The sequence below is a fragment of the Denticeps clupeoides genome, unplaced genomic scaffold (genome assembly GCF_900700375.1).
Source record: "Denticeps clupeoides unplaced genomic scaffold, fDenClu1.1, whole genome shotgun sequence".
Classification (NCBI taxonomy): domain Eukaryota; kingdom Metazoa; phylum Chordata; class Actinopteri; order Clupeiformes; family Denticipitidae; genus Denticeps; species Denticeps clupeoides.
The window spans coordinates 724,157-740,338 of record NW_021629982.1 but is presented as its reverse complement, the minus strand read 5'-3'; the positions used below and the strand labels follow the sequence as shown (position 1 = coordinate 740,338).

At 41.4% G+C, this 16,182-nt stretch overlaps 1 protein-coding gene across 9 annotated transcripts in view; it reads left to right on the top strand.

The window, feature by feature from the left end:
* col7a1 (collagen, type VII, alpha 1) overlaps positions 1–16,182 on the top strand; it is a 135,888-nt gene that overhangs the window by 50,502 nt on the left and 69,204 nt on the right. For all 9 annotated transcript variants that reach the window (XM_028967217.1, XM_028967216.1, XM_028967215.1 and 6 more), the window contains 13 exons: positions 7,660–7,835; positions 8,841–8,873; positions 8,946–8,981; positions 9,478–9,522; positions 9,643–9,735; positions 11,066–11,137; positions 11,584–11,619; positions 11,750–11,803; positions 12,252–12,320; positions 12,402–12,497; positions 12,824–12,850; positions 13,258–13,311; positions 13,420–13,491. In XM_028967217.1, coding sequence (XP_028823050.1) covers positions 7,660–7,835; positions 8,841–8,873; positions 8,946–8,981; positions 9,478–9,522; positions 9,643–9,735; positions 11,066–11,137; positions 11,584–11,619; positions 11,750–11,803; positions 12,252–12,320; positions 12,402–12,497; positions 12,824–12,850; positions 13,258–13,311; positions 13,420–13,491 — 863 coding nt within the window. The remainder of the gene's footprint in view (positions 1–7,659; positions 7,836–8,840; positions 8,874–8,945; positions 8,982–9,477; positions 9,523–9,642; positions 9,736–11,065; positions 11,138–11,583; positions 11,620–11,749; positions 11,804–12,251; positions 12,321–12,401; positions 12,498–12,823; positions 12,851–13,257; positions 13,312–13,419; positions 13,492–16,182) is intronic.

Below are 16,182 nucleotides of genomic sequence, written 5' to 3'. Positions count from 1 at the left end.
CGCTTCTCTCCCAACTCTTCCTGTCACATGCTCTCTATCCCCCTCTATGATAGGACAGCACAAAATAAACTCCGCATACCATTACACAGTTTAAACAAGATATAAACATATTATATGAGCATATAATGAAACAAAAACACACTTGCTGTACAGATATTAACAAAAATAATACAAATAATAACAGTGCACCTGAGAGGGTGCTACACTCTCCCCCCACCAAAACCCGACATGTCCCCATGACGGTAGCAGACGAGATCACGTAAATTTACCTTATCCCTCTATTTAAAATGGTACCTACCCAATCCACTTAAAGAGAGTACTGATATATCTGTTAGGTAAGCTCATAGTAGATTGAACTGAGCTAAGATTAACACTTACAGGAGTGACAGAATGAGTTATTAGTTTTACTGAGGTAGGCTGCCCTGGGAAGTCATAGGTGAGTCTTTCAGGGGCCCTCCTAACTCTTCGTGGTCGTGCACTTTCTTCTTCTGGCTCTATCATCTCCTCTGATCCAGGAGTCAAGTTCTCTTGAATTACCGCTGTACACTCACTTCTGATGTCCATTATCACTCCATTTTCTGGTTCTCGAGGACCATTGTCTGATTCTTCGGGTCCCTGATTTGATAACCAGGAGCTCTGACTTTCGTCGTGTTGTGGGTCGAGAGTGAATGTCTCTGCAGGCTGATCTATTCCCAGATCAAGGCTAAAGGGTTCTGTGCGTTCACCACTATTCCCGTATGTCACAGGTTGTGAATATTGGTACGTGTAAACTTGCATATCATCCTCTTCTGAATCAGATCCTTCATCAACATCGTTAATAGACTCCTCCTCCAGAACTTCAGGTACTGTGGCTTTCTTAGCCTTAAGCCTTTTACTCTGCCTCTTTTTGGGTGCAGACACCTTGGTTTCCTCAGCAGACAGCCGAACATCCTGTCCAATTGGCAAGATCAAGTTACGATGGAGAACCTTCTTTGGACCATCTCTATGTTCTGGCTTCAACTTGAACACAGGCAAACCTGGCATTTGACTTTCAATCACATAAGGAGTCGAACTCCAGCGATCTGCAAGTTTATGTTTTCCTTGAAGTCCAACATTTCGAATCAAAACTCGGTCTCCTGGAGCAAGTGGACAATAGCGGACTCTTTGATCATACTGCTGTTTATTTGCATCATTCCTTTTCCCAGCCACACTTTCCGCTAGCTGGTAGGCAGCTTGAAGGTCTTTCTTCATGTTTGAAACATACTTCAAGTAAGACTTAGGAGATGAGTTGCCCCCCCCAAGACCAAAGCACACATCAACTGGCAGCCTAGCTTCACGCCCAAACATTAAAAAGTATGGACTATATCCAGTAGAATGATTTACTGTACAGTTATAGGCATGGACTAAGAAACTGATATGTTGGCTCCACTTGGCCTTATCTTCAGTGCTCAGTGTTCCCAGCATGTTAAGCAACGTCCTATTGAATCGCTCAGGCTGAGGATCCCCCTGAGGGTGATACGGGGTGGTTCTGGACTTCTTAACTCCAAGCATTTTCAGGAGGTCATGGATGAGGTGACATTCAAAGTCCCGTCCCTGATCAGAGTGCACTTGTCTAGGCAAGCCGTAGTGAATGAAGAACTTTTCCCACAGCACCTTCACAACTGTGGATGACTTCTGGTCTTTAGTGGGAAATGCTTGTGCATAGCGTGTGTAATGATCTGTAACAACCAGTACATTGCAAACATTTTTGGAATCTGGCTCCAATGACAAGAAGTCTATGCAGATAAGATCCATCGGTCCCTCACTGGTAAGGTGTTTCAGTTCAGCTGCTCTTGTCGGGAGGGTTTTCCGTTGAATACACCTGCCACAATTTTTGCAGTACCTTTCAACCTCTTCTTTCATACGAGGCCAATAAAACCGCTCTCGTATAAGTCCATAGGTCTTGTCGAACCCTAAATGACCAGAATTATCATGCAATGAACGAAGCACATCCCCTCTAAATTCCTGTGGGAGCAGCAGTTGCTGGTGTGCTTGCTTTTCAGGTGCTTTTGAGACTCGGTAAAGAATAGAATCTTCTAATCTCAGCCTCTTCCCCTCTTTCAGCAATAGTGAGATATCTTTGTGCTTTGTACGATCAGCACAACTCACATCACCTTCTGTAATTGCTTTTATTACTTCACCAATGCATGGGTCTGCCTGTTGTGATTTTGCAATCTCACCTGGACTTAGCTTAGGTAGATGATGAGTACATACTGAGGACACATTGCAATAGGCCCTTGGTATGACCTGCTTAGATGCCCCAATTATGTCAATGATTCTAGCTGACTGAAAGTGTTTACGGCCCCTGACTTGAGATACCTGACACAAGGCTTTGACACTACCACAGGGAATTGTCTCCCATTCATCACTAGGTGCATTTGTCACATGAGGACGACGTGACAGGGCATCAGCATCTATGTTTTTCCGGCCAGGCCGATACTTCAAACTGAAGTCGTATGTTGACAGGGCAGCCAGCCATCGATGTCCAACAGCATCTAATTTAGCAGTGGTTAGGACATATGTTAAGGGATTATTATCCGTATGTACTTCAAACCTTCCGCCATACAGGTAGTCATGCAGTTTGTCAGTTACAGCCCACTTCAGTGCCAAAAATTCAAGCTTGTGTGTGGGGTAGTTCCTCTCAGATGGTGAAAGACTTCTGCTGACAAAAGCAACTGGACGTAATCCATTCTCCTGGTCCTGATATAGCACCGCACCCAACCCTTCTCTACTGGCATCAACATGTAGAGTGTAAGGTAAATGTGGGTTTGCAAAGGCCAATACTGGTGCTTCAGTGAGACATCCCTTCAACAACTCGAATGCCTCTTCACACTTTGCATTCCACCGATGACCAAATGGCTCAGAGGGATGGAACTTCACCTTTGAATCATTCTCATCCTTGTCTTTTTGATCTTTTCCCTGTATGCATTTCTTAACAGTCTTCCGAGCAGTATCACAGCCCTTCAACAGCTGGTTAAGAGGAAAACAGATCTTGGAGTAATCTTTCACAAAGCGCCGGTAATAGCCGCTAAATCCTAAGAAAGAGCGAAGAGCAGAAATATTGTTTGGACGGGGCCATGACTTTACTGCCTCTACTTTAGAAGAGTCCGTGCCAACCCCTTCCCTGGAAACAATGTGTCCCAAGTACTTTACCGAGGTGCAACAGAACTTACATTTGTCCAAAGACAGTTTCAGGCCTTCCTCTTTGAGCCTGTCCAAGACTTTAAAGAGACGTTCATTATGCTCCTCAAGTGTCCTTCCGAACACAATGAGATCATCCAAATACACCAGAACCTCCAAAAGGTTCATGTCGCCGACCATCCTCTCCATTGCACGTTGGAAAGTGGCAGGTGCACCAGATATACCTTGGGGCATTCTTTCGAACTGGTAAAACCCAGCCGGGCAAATAAATGCAGTCTTTTCTTTATCCGATGAGGCTAAAGGTATCTGGTAATAACCACTTCTCAGATCCAGCACACTGAACCACTGACTACCATTCAGACAGGTAAGTGCATCTTCAATGCGTGGCACAGTATACTGGTCTGGTACAGTTCTCCTGTTTAAGGTCCGATAGTCCACGCACATTCGAATGGCGCCATTTCTTTTCCGCACCACCACTATGGGCGAAGCATAGGGACTTCTCGACTCAGAGATAATACCAGCTTTCAGTAGACCATTCAAATGTTTTCTCACATCTGCCACATCACCTGGGGGAAGACGTCTGGAGCGTTCTCTGAATGGTTTATTATCGGTCACTCGGATTAAGTGTTCTGTGTTCTTCGCACATCCAACATCAAACTCATCCCTAGAGAAAACTTCCTTTCTTTCCAGCATCCGGTTGCACAGCTGTTCTCTCCATTGTTCAGACATTGGAGAATCCTTGAAATTAAATGAATCAGAGGTCAACTCACTACTGTGGCTATCCTCTGTGATCACTGGAGCTTCTCCTACAACATCCACAGGGCAAAGTTGTGCTATGGGCATTCCACGTTTCAGAGTCACTGCATGAGTCGACATGTTCCTCACCAGAAATGTGATGCGTCGTTTACTCATCTCGTTAGCCTTCTTTAGAGTGGGTAACACTGTGCGCTCTCCCTCCTCTGAATCAACTAGAACTGTGGGAGTGGAATGACAACCATGAAGCTTAGGGATGCCAGTAACAGTAGCAGTGCCGCCTGGAGGTAAGAACATAGGATTGCCTCTAGCAAGCCATACAGTCCCATTTCCCAAGTCTGCAGTCTCGTTGGGAGACTGTTGAAATTTCTGATATGCCTGTTTAATCTCAGGATGCACGGTCATAGAACACAAGAAATTCTCTCCTCCTTTCAGTTTGCATGAGTTGAATAACCTTCGCACAACTGAAGTGTTTGTCCCTATGATGACTGAAGCTTCACCTTGAATTATAGGGTCAGGGCACACAAGCACAAGTGTCTCAACAGTCTCTGATACTCCTACTACATCACTATTAAACTCAAGCTTCAGACACAGATAGCCTTCATAGGGATAGTCTTTAACACTAAGGCCCCATATCTCCAAACAATCAATAGGAGTCAATGGCATGTGCTTCAGATACTTGTCGTAAAATGATCGGTAGAGTAAGGTGACTTGAGATCCACTGTCAAGTAAAGCTTTTGCATATATGTCTTCAATTCTCACTGAGACAATAGAAATAGGTCCAATTAGACCTACCGGAATTGCAGCTTCCTGTGTTTTCAGTGTTTCACACTTGGCGGAACGTGTTATCCCTGGAGCGCCAGCCCGTCCCTCTACTGAGCCCCTGTGAAGTTTCCCGATGGCTGTCTCAATTTTAGAAGGCGTTTGTTGACCTTTCTGAGATTCTCTGGGTTCTGACATTTCCGCTGGAAGTGACCATCTTCACCACATTTATAGCAGAAGACATTGTCTCGCCGAAATCTTTCTTGTTTTTCAAATTTTACTTTAGCACTGGGCCTCCTCTCTACATTCTTGCCTGTGTTCCATGGTGGAGCCTGAGCATCTAACGAGGGTGAAGAAACAGAAAGAGATAGAAGGCGAGTCACTTCTGTCTTTAGCCCTTGCATCTCTCTGGTGAGCTTTTCCAAGGAAAGATCTTTTTCTGCTGCTGCTGAACTGGAATCAAGCTTCAATGCTGGGCCTGAAACAGACTTACATTCCATAGAAGCAACCATGGTTGATGCAGCAATGCACTTAGCACCAGGTCTTTCCATTATCAGATCCTCTTCTTCTCTTACATCACGGAGGAGTTCAGTGAAAGTAGGTGCAGGTTTGAGTTTATATGTCATTCTCACACGGAGAGCGACAAGGTCATGAACCAATGATCCTCTGACAACTTGCTCAATACGAGTTTTATCCATGTCGGCCACATGAAGTCCACCTTTCCTTAACACAGAATGAAGCAGTTTGTCAATTCTAAGGAGATAGAGAGAGAGCTTCTCACCTTCAAGCTGATAGGTGTTCCTGAACTTTAACATGAGATCAGTGGCATTCTCCGTCGTTCCATAAGCTGTTTCCAGAGCTGTCAGATAATCATTAGCAGTGGCATTGGGGTTACTGATTCTCAGGCATCTAACAATATCTGCTGCAGGCCCTTTAAGACTCTCAGCTATCCTTTGCTTCTTCATTGAATCCACACACTTCCACTCATCCAGCATGTGAGCGGTTTGATCAGCCCATGCTTCATATTCCTCTTCTCCATGAGGAGTGGGCTTTACCCCTGAGAATATGCGAAGTTTGCGGTACGACTGATTTTCAGATGGTGTGGTGTGACACTTTTCAACCAAAGATGATATTGCATTAACTAGCTGAGTGTTCAGATCTGGAGCAGCCGATGAAGGTGATGCAGAGTTTACCAGACCCTTCACATCCATGAGTGTCTTGCCCTCACTAGCAAGGAATGTCAGCAGTTTTGTCTGAAAATCTGCCTGAACGGGAGGATGTGTATCTTCCATAGCCATGTTGACCACCCAGGGAGCCACCTCACCTTTTACAACTATTTGCTCTGGAATCTTAGCAGTGCTTACATCAGTTGAAACCTCAAGCAGGATTAATTGTTTCCTACCACAAGCTGCTGGACAGCGTCCTCTCACTTTTGATCGACCAAACCCCTCAACATCATCAAGGACATGATAAAGAATATCATCTGTAATTCCTACAGAAACATTACTAATCACAATGGCATTTTTAGGACTAATCCCTTTTTCTTCACACCAACTCACAATTTGTTGTGCTTCCATATTGCAAGATTCTCACCAAATTTCAGTACCTTAAGGCCTCGTATATCTAATGAAAACTACTTTACATGCAATAACAAAACCCATAACGTGTACATGAGAAAAAACACATAGCATACAGAAGAAAATTAATCCCGGACAAGAGCCCCCACGTGTAACACTCCCACTAAACTTGTTTTTACAATGATGAAATTTTAAAGAACCCACCACCAGATTCACCTATATATGATGCAAGGGAGGAGTTTAAGTGGAAGTTACCAAGTAAATTTAATTTCTGTCTAGGGTTATGATCTCGCAGTGTGTCGAAGAGCTCAGGCTAGCCTGTTGGAATGGCTATAGCTGTATGCGATTCACCTCCCTTGCACTAATTTATAATTCCCATAAAACCACAACACATGACAACACAGGTACAATAGAACTATATATTACAACTGAACATTTATTTCCCTCCCCAACAATTAAACAGGGGAAAACCCACACCACATAAACATTAAAACAATAACACAAATAAAATAAAATACCCAGGTTTTAAATGTTCACACCGTCTAGGTACCTTTTAATATTGTTGGCGCGCTTGGTGGAGCTCAAACTGGTGTGTGTTGAGTTTACTCACTACTTCTTCCAGTATTGTCCCCACGATCCGCTGCACTTCTGCCGTCTGCAGAATAAAACTTTCGTCGGTGCAGCTCCTAATGTAGAATTAACGCTCCTCGCGTGGTCCAACGCCTCCACAGCACCGGGCAGTCCCGCGTCGCGCTGGTCTCCCTGGCCTCCGCCGCGTGCAGAGTTCCCACCGAAGTCTGTGCACTTCTACCCTTTATAGCAATTGCTCTGGAAGTCAGCGAACCTCCGTCATGCACTATGCACCCTTATGCATGAAAAATATTTAACTCTCAAACTAGTACAACATAAATGCATGTGAATGCATTTGCTATTTTAACCAAAAGCGTGTAACTTCACTAATTAAATTAAAACTAAGAAAAACGCTGTCTCCTGTCGCTTCTCTCCCAACTCTTCCTGTCACATGCTCTCTATCCCCCTCTATGATAGGACAGCACAAAATAAACTCCGCATACCATTACACAGTTTAAACAAGATATAAACATATTATATGAGCATATAATGAAACAAAAACACACTTGCTGTACAGATATTAACAAAAATAATACAAATAATAACAGTGCACCTGAGAGGGTGCTACATACATGTGCTAAAGTAAACTTTTTTTCACATTGTCATCATTATGAGGTGTTGTGTGTAGAATTCTGAGGAATGCACTGTGAATACTTTTTTCGGAAACACTGTACATGCATTTCACACATATTTTGTATTTGTAGTTCATGTTAATCATACAATTACAGTTCCTTTCTTTTGTGACTGTTTTCCTGCTATGTTTTATTTTTGTGTGTAGGTGTAACCTTGTTAGCAGTAGGTATTGGACAGGCCGATGTTGAGGATCTGCGTCAAGCAGTTACTGATGGCAATACCCAGAACCTGCTTTATGCCACTGACCTGGTGCAACTCTACAACCTCCACTCAGATCTTGCTGACCTTATGTGTGGCCTTGCCAGAGGGACAGGAGTCATGGTGTGTGTGTGCGTTTGCTTAGTTTGCTGTATCTCTGGTTTATGAGGGCTTTATAGAACCAATACAACACCTCTAGAATCCATAGGCAGTTCCAGACACTCTGACACATGTTCTAGGTTGTAGTTAGTTAATACGAAAATACAGGTACAGTGGTGGCCTAGCGGGTAAGGAAATGGACCCCTAATCCTATACAGTGTGGGACATAATTGTTTGATCCCATGCTTATATTGCAGTGTGAGGGGAGGGTTGAAGCAAGTTTGACAAAGCAATGTGTAAACATTTTGCTCTTTCAATACTGTTGGGGGGTTTCCATCCAGCCTTTCCATAACAGAAATCATTAACAAGGCCATACCTCACTGCAAGTTCAAGTGAGCTTTATTCTCATAGGCCTAGTGGCTAAGGAAGCAGACCCGTAATCAAAACTTTGCAGGATCAAATCCTAAACCACCAAAATCCCACTGAGGTCAACTTTAGCAAGATACCGTACCTACACACCCTGGACGCTGTTCGTGGATGGGTTAAAAGCAGAGGACACATTTCACTGTTCTGTGGTGTGTCACGTGAGAATTAATCACTTCCACTTTATGTCAGAGCCGGCAGGAAACATCGGACACAATCGCACGACTTACACAGACCACATATTGCACAGGACAGAGTATAAGGCACAAGAATCTAACAGGGACAAGACACAACCAGGGTAGATTTATACAAGACAACAGAGGAAAACACAATCTAAAAATCAGGAACAGACACAGTCAACACCTCCAGACGGGAACATGGTTAGACTTAACATAGTGAAACAAAACAATGTTTCTCTGGAACCAGGTGCTACATATTATACTTAGACAAGTTACAGACTGACATAAAGTGTACATGTCTCACATTGACAAACAGGGATGGCTTTTATTCACTTAATACAGCCCACTGAGGAATTTTCTGGATCAAGATAGAGGTTGAGCTGAGGAATCTACACTAAATAACGTATTCAAACTCTCTCCCTTTCAGGTTTCTGAGGAATGTACAATTCGTTGTCCTCAGGTGAGGTAGTGCATTAAAACATATGCACTTTTTATTTTTGCCATGTATTCACTTACTGTTTTGGTGCTTTAGGGCGTGAAGGGTGAGAAAGGAGAGACAGGACAAAAGGTAAGATGTCAAAATTCGGAATACTGACATGACACTACTATAGTTGCGAACAATTAATTGCGCAGTGACTGTATGGCTGTATGAGAACCTGATGGCAAAATTAGAGCTTCACAGTAACAGTGGCCATAGGGATTGAGTGGAAGACCACTGATAAAGCAATCCCTGTGGTTACAGCAGAGAGGGACACTGTTCCCTTGTGGGTGTCTGACAACGCTACATCAGCGTTCATCAAATAGGTACAGAGTGCAGTTTGTATTCTCTCAGTCAAATCAAACTCCATTTCACACATTATCTGTTTTAAAAGTTGATCTTCTGCTTGTCATGAAATGCACAGACTGACAAGGCTTTGCCAATACAGCACATCACACATAGTGCAGTACTAGACAATTAGTGTACAAATTAGTGCTGGCACCTGAGCTGTTATATTGTGTTTGAATACATGATATATGGTTCCAATGATTTGCTATTGTTTGATTATACTTTGATCTGGTTGTAGGGGGAGAGGGGCCGAGATGGTATTGATGGAAGGAAGGGAGAACCTGTGAGTTGTTGATCATTTATCAGATCTTTGTGCCTGAATAATGTTCAGAGGTCTGCTCTGCCATGTATTTGATTATTATATTATGAATGTGTTTCTTGCCTTATTTATTTGTCTGTATAGGGTCGTGATGGGTTTCCTGGTAGGGAGGGACCTCCAGGTCAGCAGGGCCCACCAGGCCATTTTGGATTAGTCAAAGGGGAGAAGGGAGAGAGGGTACAGCACACCACTTATACTGCACACATCAAAACCAAACATATGCTACATACAATGCACGTTGGCACAAATAGAGTGGCCATGTCAGGATGCTTACAACAGGTGTCATAAAAAAGTCTGCATGGTTCTTGTGCTTCTCTTTGACTGAAAGTTGTAGTAGTCAGAGGAAAATGTAATTAAATACTTTGTTTAAATTCTACTCAAGTGAAAGTACCCATCTAGAAATCTACTTGAGTAAAAGTAAAAAAATACTTAATATAAAATTTACTTTATGTAAAAGTTACCTAGTTACTTTCAATTATGTAAAATGTATTGAATTTGTGTCATAAATTCAAAACAGGACCTTTTTTTTTTTTCAAATTTTAGGCAATATAATGTTCATACCACCCAATAAAACATTTTTAAGCACAGTTGGCCACAAAGATATCAAATTGTGAATTGTATGGTCCAACTCAAAGAAAAAAAATAACCTATTTCAAAAACAAATTACTCAAGTTACAAATTACTCACAAAAACTACTCAATTACAAAAACATGAGTAAATGTAATTTGTTACTTTCCACCTCTGGTAGTAGTGTGTATTTACAGCATAATATGTTCACTAAAACTGCACACGTTTCACCAAAACAATACAAATATTGCACATTGCACACTTAAAAATGACAACACACAATGTATGCCAAAACAACACAAATCAACAAATGATTTGGGCTTTCAGTGAATTATTTAAAGAAATCAATGAAACCACAAAATTACCATGAAATGTCCTCTTATGTCCTCCTACCCTCTTAAGATGTTTCTTGTTGCATTTCAAATTGGACCATATAGTGCATGTTATTATATTTAACTTCCAAAATTATAACTATGGGGAACCTAGATGACTTCTTCGTTTGTTTCTAGAGCTCACCCTCTTGTCTTAGTCTGGATATTATTTCCACTTTTTAGAGTCACTTGTGGCTTTTTTTGTGTCAGCTCAACCAATGTACTTATGAAGGGATGGATCAAATAGGCTGACAGATGGTCATGCTCGTGAAAAAAAATGCATTTTGTGTGTGGCTGTTGAATTTAGCTGTTTGACACTGCTTAAGTGACCTATTAGGTATTTTATAAATAAAAAACATGTTTATATGTGTTTAAACAAGAAATGGCAAAAACACATGCAATACATTATACATTGCATAAACGATACACCTTGAACACTGAAACATCATATGTATTTAGAGAATTTACACCAGAGCAACACAAATAATACTACAACATGCACTGCACTATACACAAAAAGTTCAGCATACTCTGCTGGTTTGTAAACTACATATTCTCTACCATCTTAGGGATTTCCAGGACTGGATGGCACTCCTGGGGAATTTGGTCGTACGGGAAGTCCTGGTCCTGCTGGTCCTCTGGTGGGACTGGGTTTTCATCTAGTCTGAAGTCTGCAGACTCAAAGTCTGATGTTCTCAATAATCCATATGCATGAATTTGTGTACAACCAGTTTTTAATGTGTATTAGCTTTCTGGAGTATTAATAATGCATGTTGCATTTTCCATTACTTGGAAACAGGTCATACAGTGTTTGATATTTTTCTAGCACACAAATCTTAATTCATAATTTAGACTTTATAATTTTAAGATGGACAGTCAAATTGCACAGGTTCTGTATTATGGGCAGCTGGTATTGCTCAGGCAAATACATACATGATGATACGCGGCTGATTTAAGTGAGTCCATTTGTACACCAGGGATGTCTAGGCCTGGAGGCGTTAAATCATCTGTAACCATGTTCAGAGGCGTCTGAACATGTAACAGTCCAATCTTACTGATGTCTTATTGAACTTTGATTATTTTGAAGGGACCTCGGGGCCTGCCAGGGGACAGAGGGGACCCTGTGAGTTTAGAGATACTGAGAGACACAGATACTCACCAATACACATTATTATACAGAGGCTCAAATGTCAGGTTAGAAACACAATTTTTTAGATAGACCCACACACAACTTAATGTGAATTTTGTTGCAGGGGGAGTCAGGACAAACTGGACCGTCCGGAGCAAAGGGAGAGAAAGGAGAAAGAGTAATTAATAATGTTATTATGTCTGCTTTTTGGATTATTTAGAGTTGTCCTTGTAATTTTAAGGTGCATGTAATGTTAATAATGTAATCATTAATGATGTGGTGAAATCAAATTGTGCAATAATTAAAGACCATGCAGAAATTGTGTTCACTATATCATAAATTATTTTTCATTGGGCACTCAAATTAACACTTTAACTTGATGTAACACAAAAATAAATTAACATAATTAGACTTGTTTGCAGGTGTTAGCTTCTACTTGAACCTAGAAGGTTTAATACTGAGGACACATATGAACAATTCAAAACCTGTTTGCATTACAACATTACTTGCATACTTTATTTGAATTTTTATTTTGATACAGAGTCGCTTAAGTTTCTGAACTTCTCATAATGCTCTTGCTTTTGCAAACCATGTTTGAGATTATTTTTATATTGTTTATTCTCAAGGGGGATCCAGGGAGAGTAGGTGGAGTATTATCAGGGCGGAAAGGAGAACCAGGCATTCCTGGAATCCCGGTACACACTCTCACAAGCAGACATTCACATATACACAAACTCAAAGGTGCTGAGAATGTTCTTGTTTCCTTTTTGCTGCAGGGGCATGCTGGGGTGGATGGAGTTAAAGGAAACCCAGGAAGTCCAGGCCAGGATGGTCGCCCAGGGATACCAGGAAGCCCTGGTCTAGCCACTAAGGTTATATAATCTTAGAACATTTTAATTCACTTATTTACTATATATAGTAGTAGGTGGTAGTAGCCTCGCCTATGAACCAGAAGACCCAGGTTCAAGTCCCACTTACTACCATTGTGTCCCTGAGCAAGACACTTAACCCTAAGTTACTACTGATTTTAAGTCTGATAAATGCTGTAAATGTAATGTAATATATTTCTAAAATACATATACTAAAAATAATACACATACTAAAAATAATACATATACATAGTAGTTCCACAATTAAAAGGCTAAAGAAAATTAATCCTGATTTTAAATCTTTTTCGCTTCAATCCTTTTTACTACAGGGTGAAAAGGGGTCTAAAGGAGAAAGGGTGAGTCATGTGGCACAAATATATCACTAATATGAGCTGGTATGCATTATCTGTAATATACCTGGGGTTTTAATCATTCCCCATAACCTGTCTGTGAAGATGATCAGATCTGGATGGAGAGTCACAGCTCCGTAACCCTAACTCTAGTCTTGTCTGGAGTTGGGAATGAAAAAGGGAATAGTTTCCTCCTGGGTGTTTATTCAACTGGATGGCTGTGGTGATGAACAGTAGCACCCATTTGCCATGAGTTTTGAGCAACTGCTATGTAGCCGTTGAAGGGTTCCATAGTCAGCACCAAATGTTTGGTAGGGTGTCATTGGTGAGATGAAGATAGTGCTGCAGTTAAGACGGGGGGTATTACACATCCTCTGGAGTGTGCAGCTAACTGCATATGATTCCTGTTACAGGGTTTACCTGGAGTTGGCAGTAATGTGGCAGTCAAAGGAGACTCTGGTGAAACAGTAAGTATACTGTTGTTTAATGTACTGTACTGTGTGTGTGTGTTAACAAAATGTATAAAATCTGGATGCTTTGCATATTGTTATATTGTTATATGCATTTCTGCATAGGGCAATCCAGGACCCCCAGGCCCACAAGGACCCACTGGACAGACTGGACATAAAGGAGCCAAAGGAGACCAGGTGTGAACACTTTTGTATAGTTCATTAAGCCAGTATACAGGCTTGTATTTACATCTTAGCCAAGGCTAAACATACTTCTGAACTTTCAGTGTTAGTGACTATATTTGACTATATGTCACATATATGTTAGATGTGTGAACCTTCACTGGTCTCAAAATTCGATTCCATTATGATTATCAGTATCTCAGTATAGATTTTCTACATGGTCACATGATGTTTTCAAATACAAGAGTTAAGGTGTTGTACATCTGTGTGGATGCTTTGATTTGCTACAAAACAAAATGTCTTATTTCACTGTAGTGACAGAACGTAAAAAATTTAACTGACATTGTTCTACTGTAATTCAAATCAACAGTGAATAAGTAAATGTCAGTTTTTCAATGTTTTATCAACTCAGTCACATAAAAATTGAAATTTTCCTTTGAAAAAGGTTGCAGGCAATCACTTTGAAAGAGAACAATACAAAGATTCCATACAAGACCTCAATTGTCAAGATTAAATTAAATAACATTTGTAATTGTAAACCTGATTTATAGAGCAATGATATACTTTTCAAATTAACATTATTTTTATTATTATTTGAGGTTAAAACTGGTAAACAGTTGCATGTCAAAACTCAAATATAAAGTGAACAGCAATACTGTGTTATTGTGACATCTTAGTTCAAAACAGTATTCTTTACAGAATTCCAATTTTTTTACTTCAACTGAATTAAAGGGCAGTTGGTGGTCTAGTGGTTAAGGAAGTGACCCCATAATCAGAATGTTGAGGTGCCACTGAGCAAAGCACTCACTGCTCCCTGGGCACCTGTCATGGCTGCCCACTGCTCACCAAGGGTGATGAGTTAAAAGCAGAGGACACCTTTTGTTGTGTGCACCGTGTGCTGTGCTGTGTATCACAATGTGCTGTGTATCACAATCATTTCACTTTCACTTGAACTAAGCATCCCATTTCACATGACCCTGATGGGACTATTTAGAATGTGTACAGATTAAGAACTGTACACTGTGTGGACTTTTTGATTTGCTACAATAAGCAGAAAAAACGGTCTGTGTTCAGTCCGCGCTCCCCTGACACCACAAACGGCAGAAAACTGCCTGGTGAATTCTAAACTCTAAAGTCATTTTCAGACCGAACGCGCTGCGGGCCCCACGGGACTCGGCATGAAAAATCTGCTTGTTTATATAAACTACTGGTAAGACGATAATGTCATGTTGTAGATCTCTGGACACTCAGGTAAAGATCATCTTTTCCTCTATTCCCAATTTGTGTGTGTTTTGAAGTGGTAGAAAGAAAACTCGCCTGCTTGGATTCTATTGGTTGTGTGAAAATACGGCACAGGCGCTAGGTTCCTCACCATGCAACATGAAACTCCGACCTGCTGTACTCTGTAGATTAGGCCACCACAGTCACTACCGGCACTACATTTCAACAACAATTATTATGCCGCCGCCAGAAAATCACCAAGCAGCGTGTAATCAATTATTTTCTGCACTGCATCAATGCAATATCAATGCATGTCTGCATTTCGAAGTAGTAGTGGTGTGTGTGTGTGTGTGTGTGTAACTATATATGTGACTAAAGGGACAGTGGTGGCCTAGTGGTTAAGGAACCAACCCTGTAATGAGAAGTTTACCAGTTTGAATCCGAATCCACTGAGGTGCCACTGTGGTGCCACTGAGCAAAGCACCGTCCCCACACACTGCTCCCCGGGCGCCTTTCATGGCTTTTCACTATGGGTTAAAAGAAAAGGACACATTTCATTGTGTGCACCGTGTGCTGTGCTTCAGTGTATCACAATGACAATCCTTTCACTTCTTTCACTATATATCACATGACTAGGAATATATATAATCAGGTCCATAAATAAATTTAGGATAAAATCCATTGTGGTGGTGTATAGAGCCAAAAAGATTAGAACTGTGTCGATGTCCCAATATTTATAAACCTGACTGTCAATTGTAAACATATCAATTTACAATGGAATCAAGTCAACCTTTAATACCATTTTACTCAACCTCTAAAACACACTACTAGAACAGGCATTACCATGTAATTCACCACGAAATACAGTGGGTACAGAAAGTATTCAGACCCTCTTATATTGCAAAGATGCTCAATTGGGCATAAGTTAGGGCTCTGACTGAGCCATTCAAGAAAAGTCACAGACCTTTTGTGAAGCCACTTCTTTGTTATTTTAGTTGTGTGCTTAGGGTCATTGTCTTGTTGGAAGATAAACCTTGACCCAGTCTGAGGTCCTGAGCACTCTGGAGAAGGCTTTCATCTTACAATTAAGGCCAAAGTTCTTGGTCTCCTCAGAGCAGAGAATCTTATTTCTCACATATTTGAGTCCTTCAGGTGTTTTTTTTGTAGCAAACTCAATGCAGGTTTTCATGTGTCTTGCACTGAAGAGAGGCTTTCGTTAGGGCTGCCATAAAGCCCTGACCGGTGGAGGGCTGCATCTCCCCACTTTCTCCCATCTCCCGACTCTGTATCTCTGTATCTCAGCCACAGTGACCTGTGGATTCTTCTTTACTTCTCCCACCACAGGCTCTTCTTCCCGGATATTTCTAGGAAGGGTTCTGCTTGTCCAAAACGTCTTCCATTTTATGGATTATGGAGGCCACTGTGCTGTTAGGAACCTTAAGTGCACCACAGTTCTGTCTCTGAGCTCTTCGGGCAGTTCCTTTG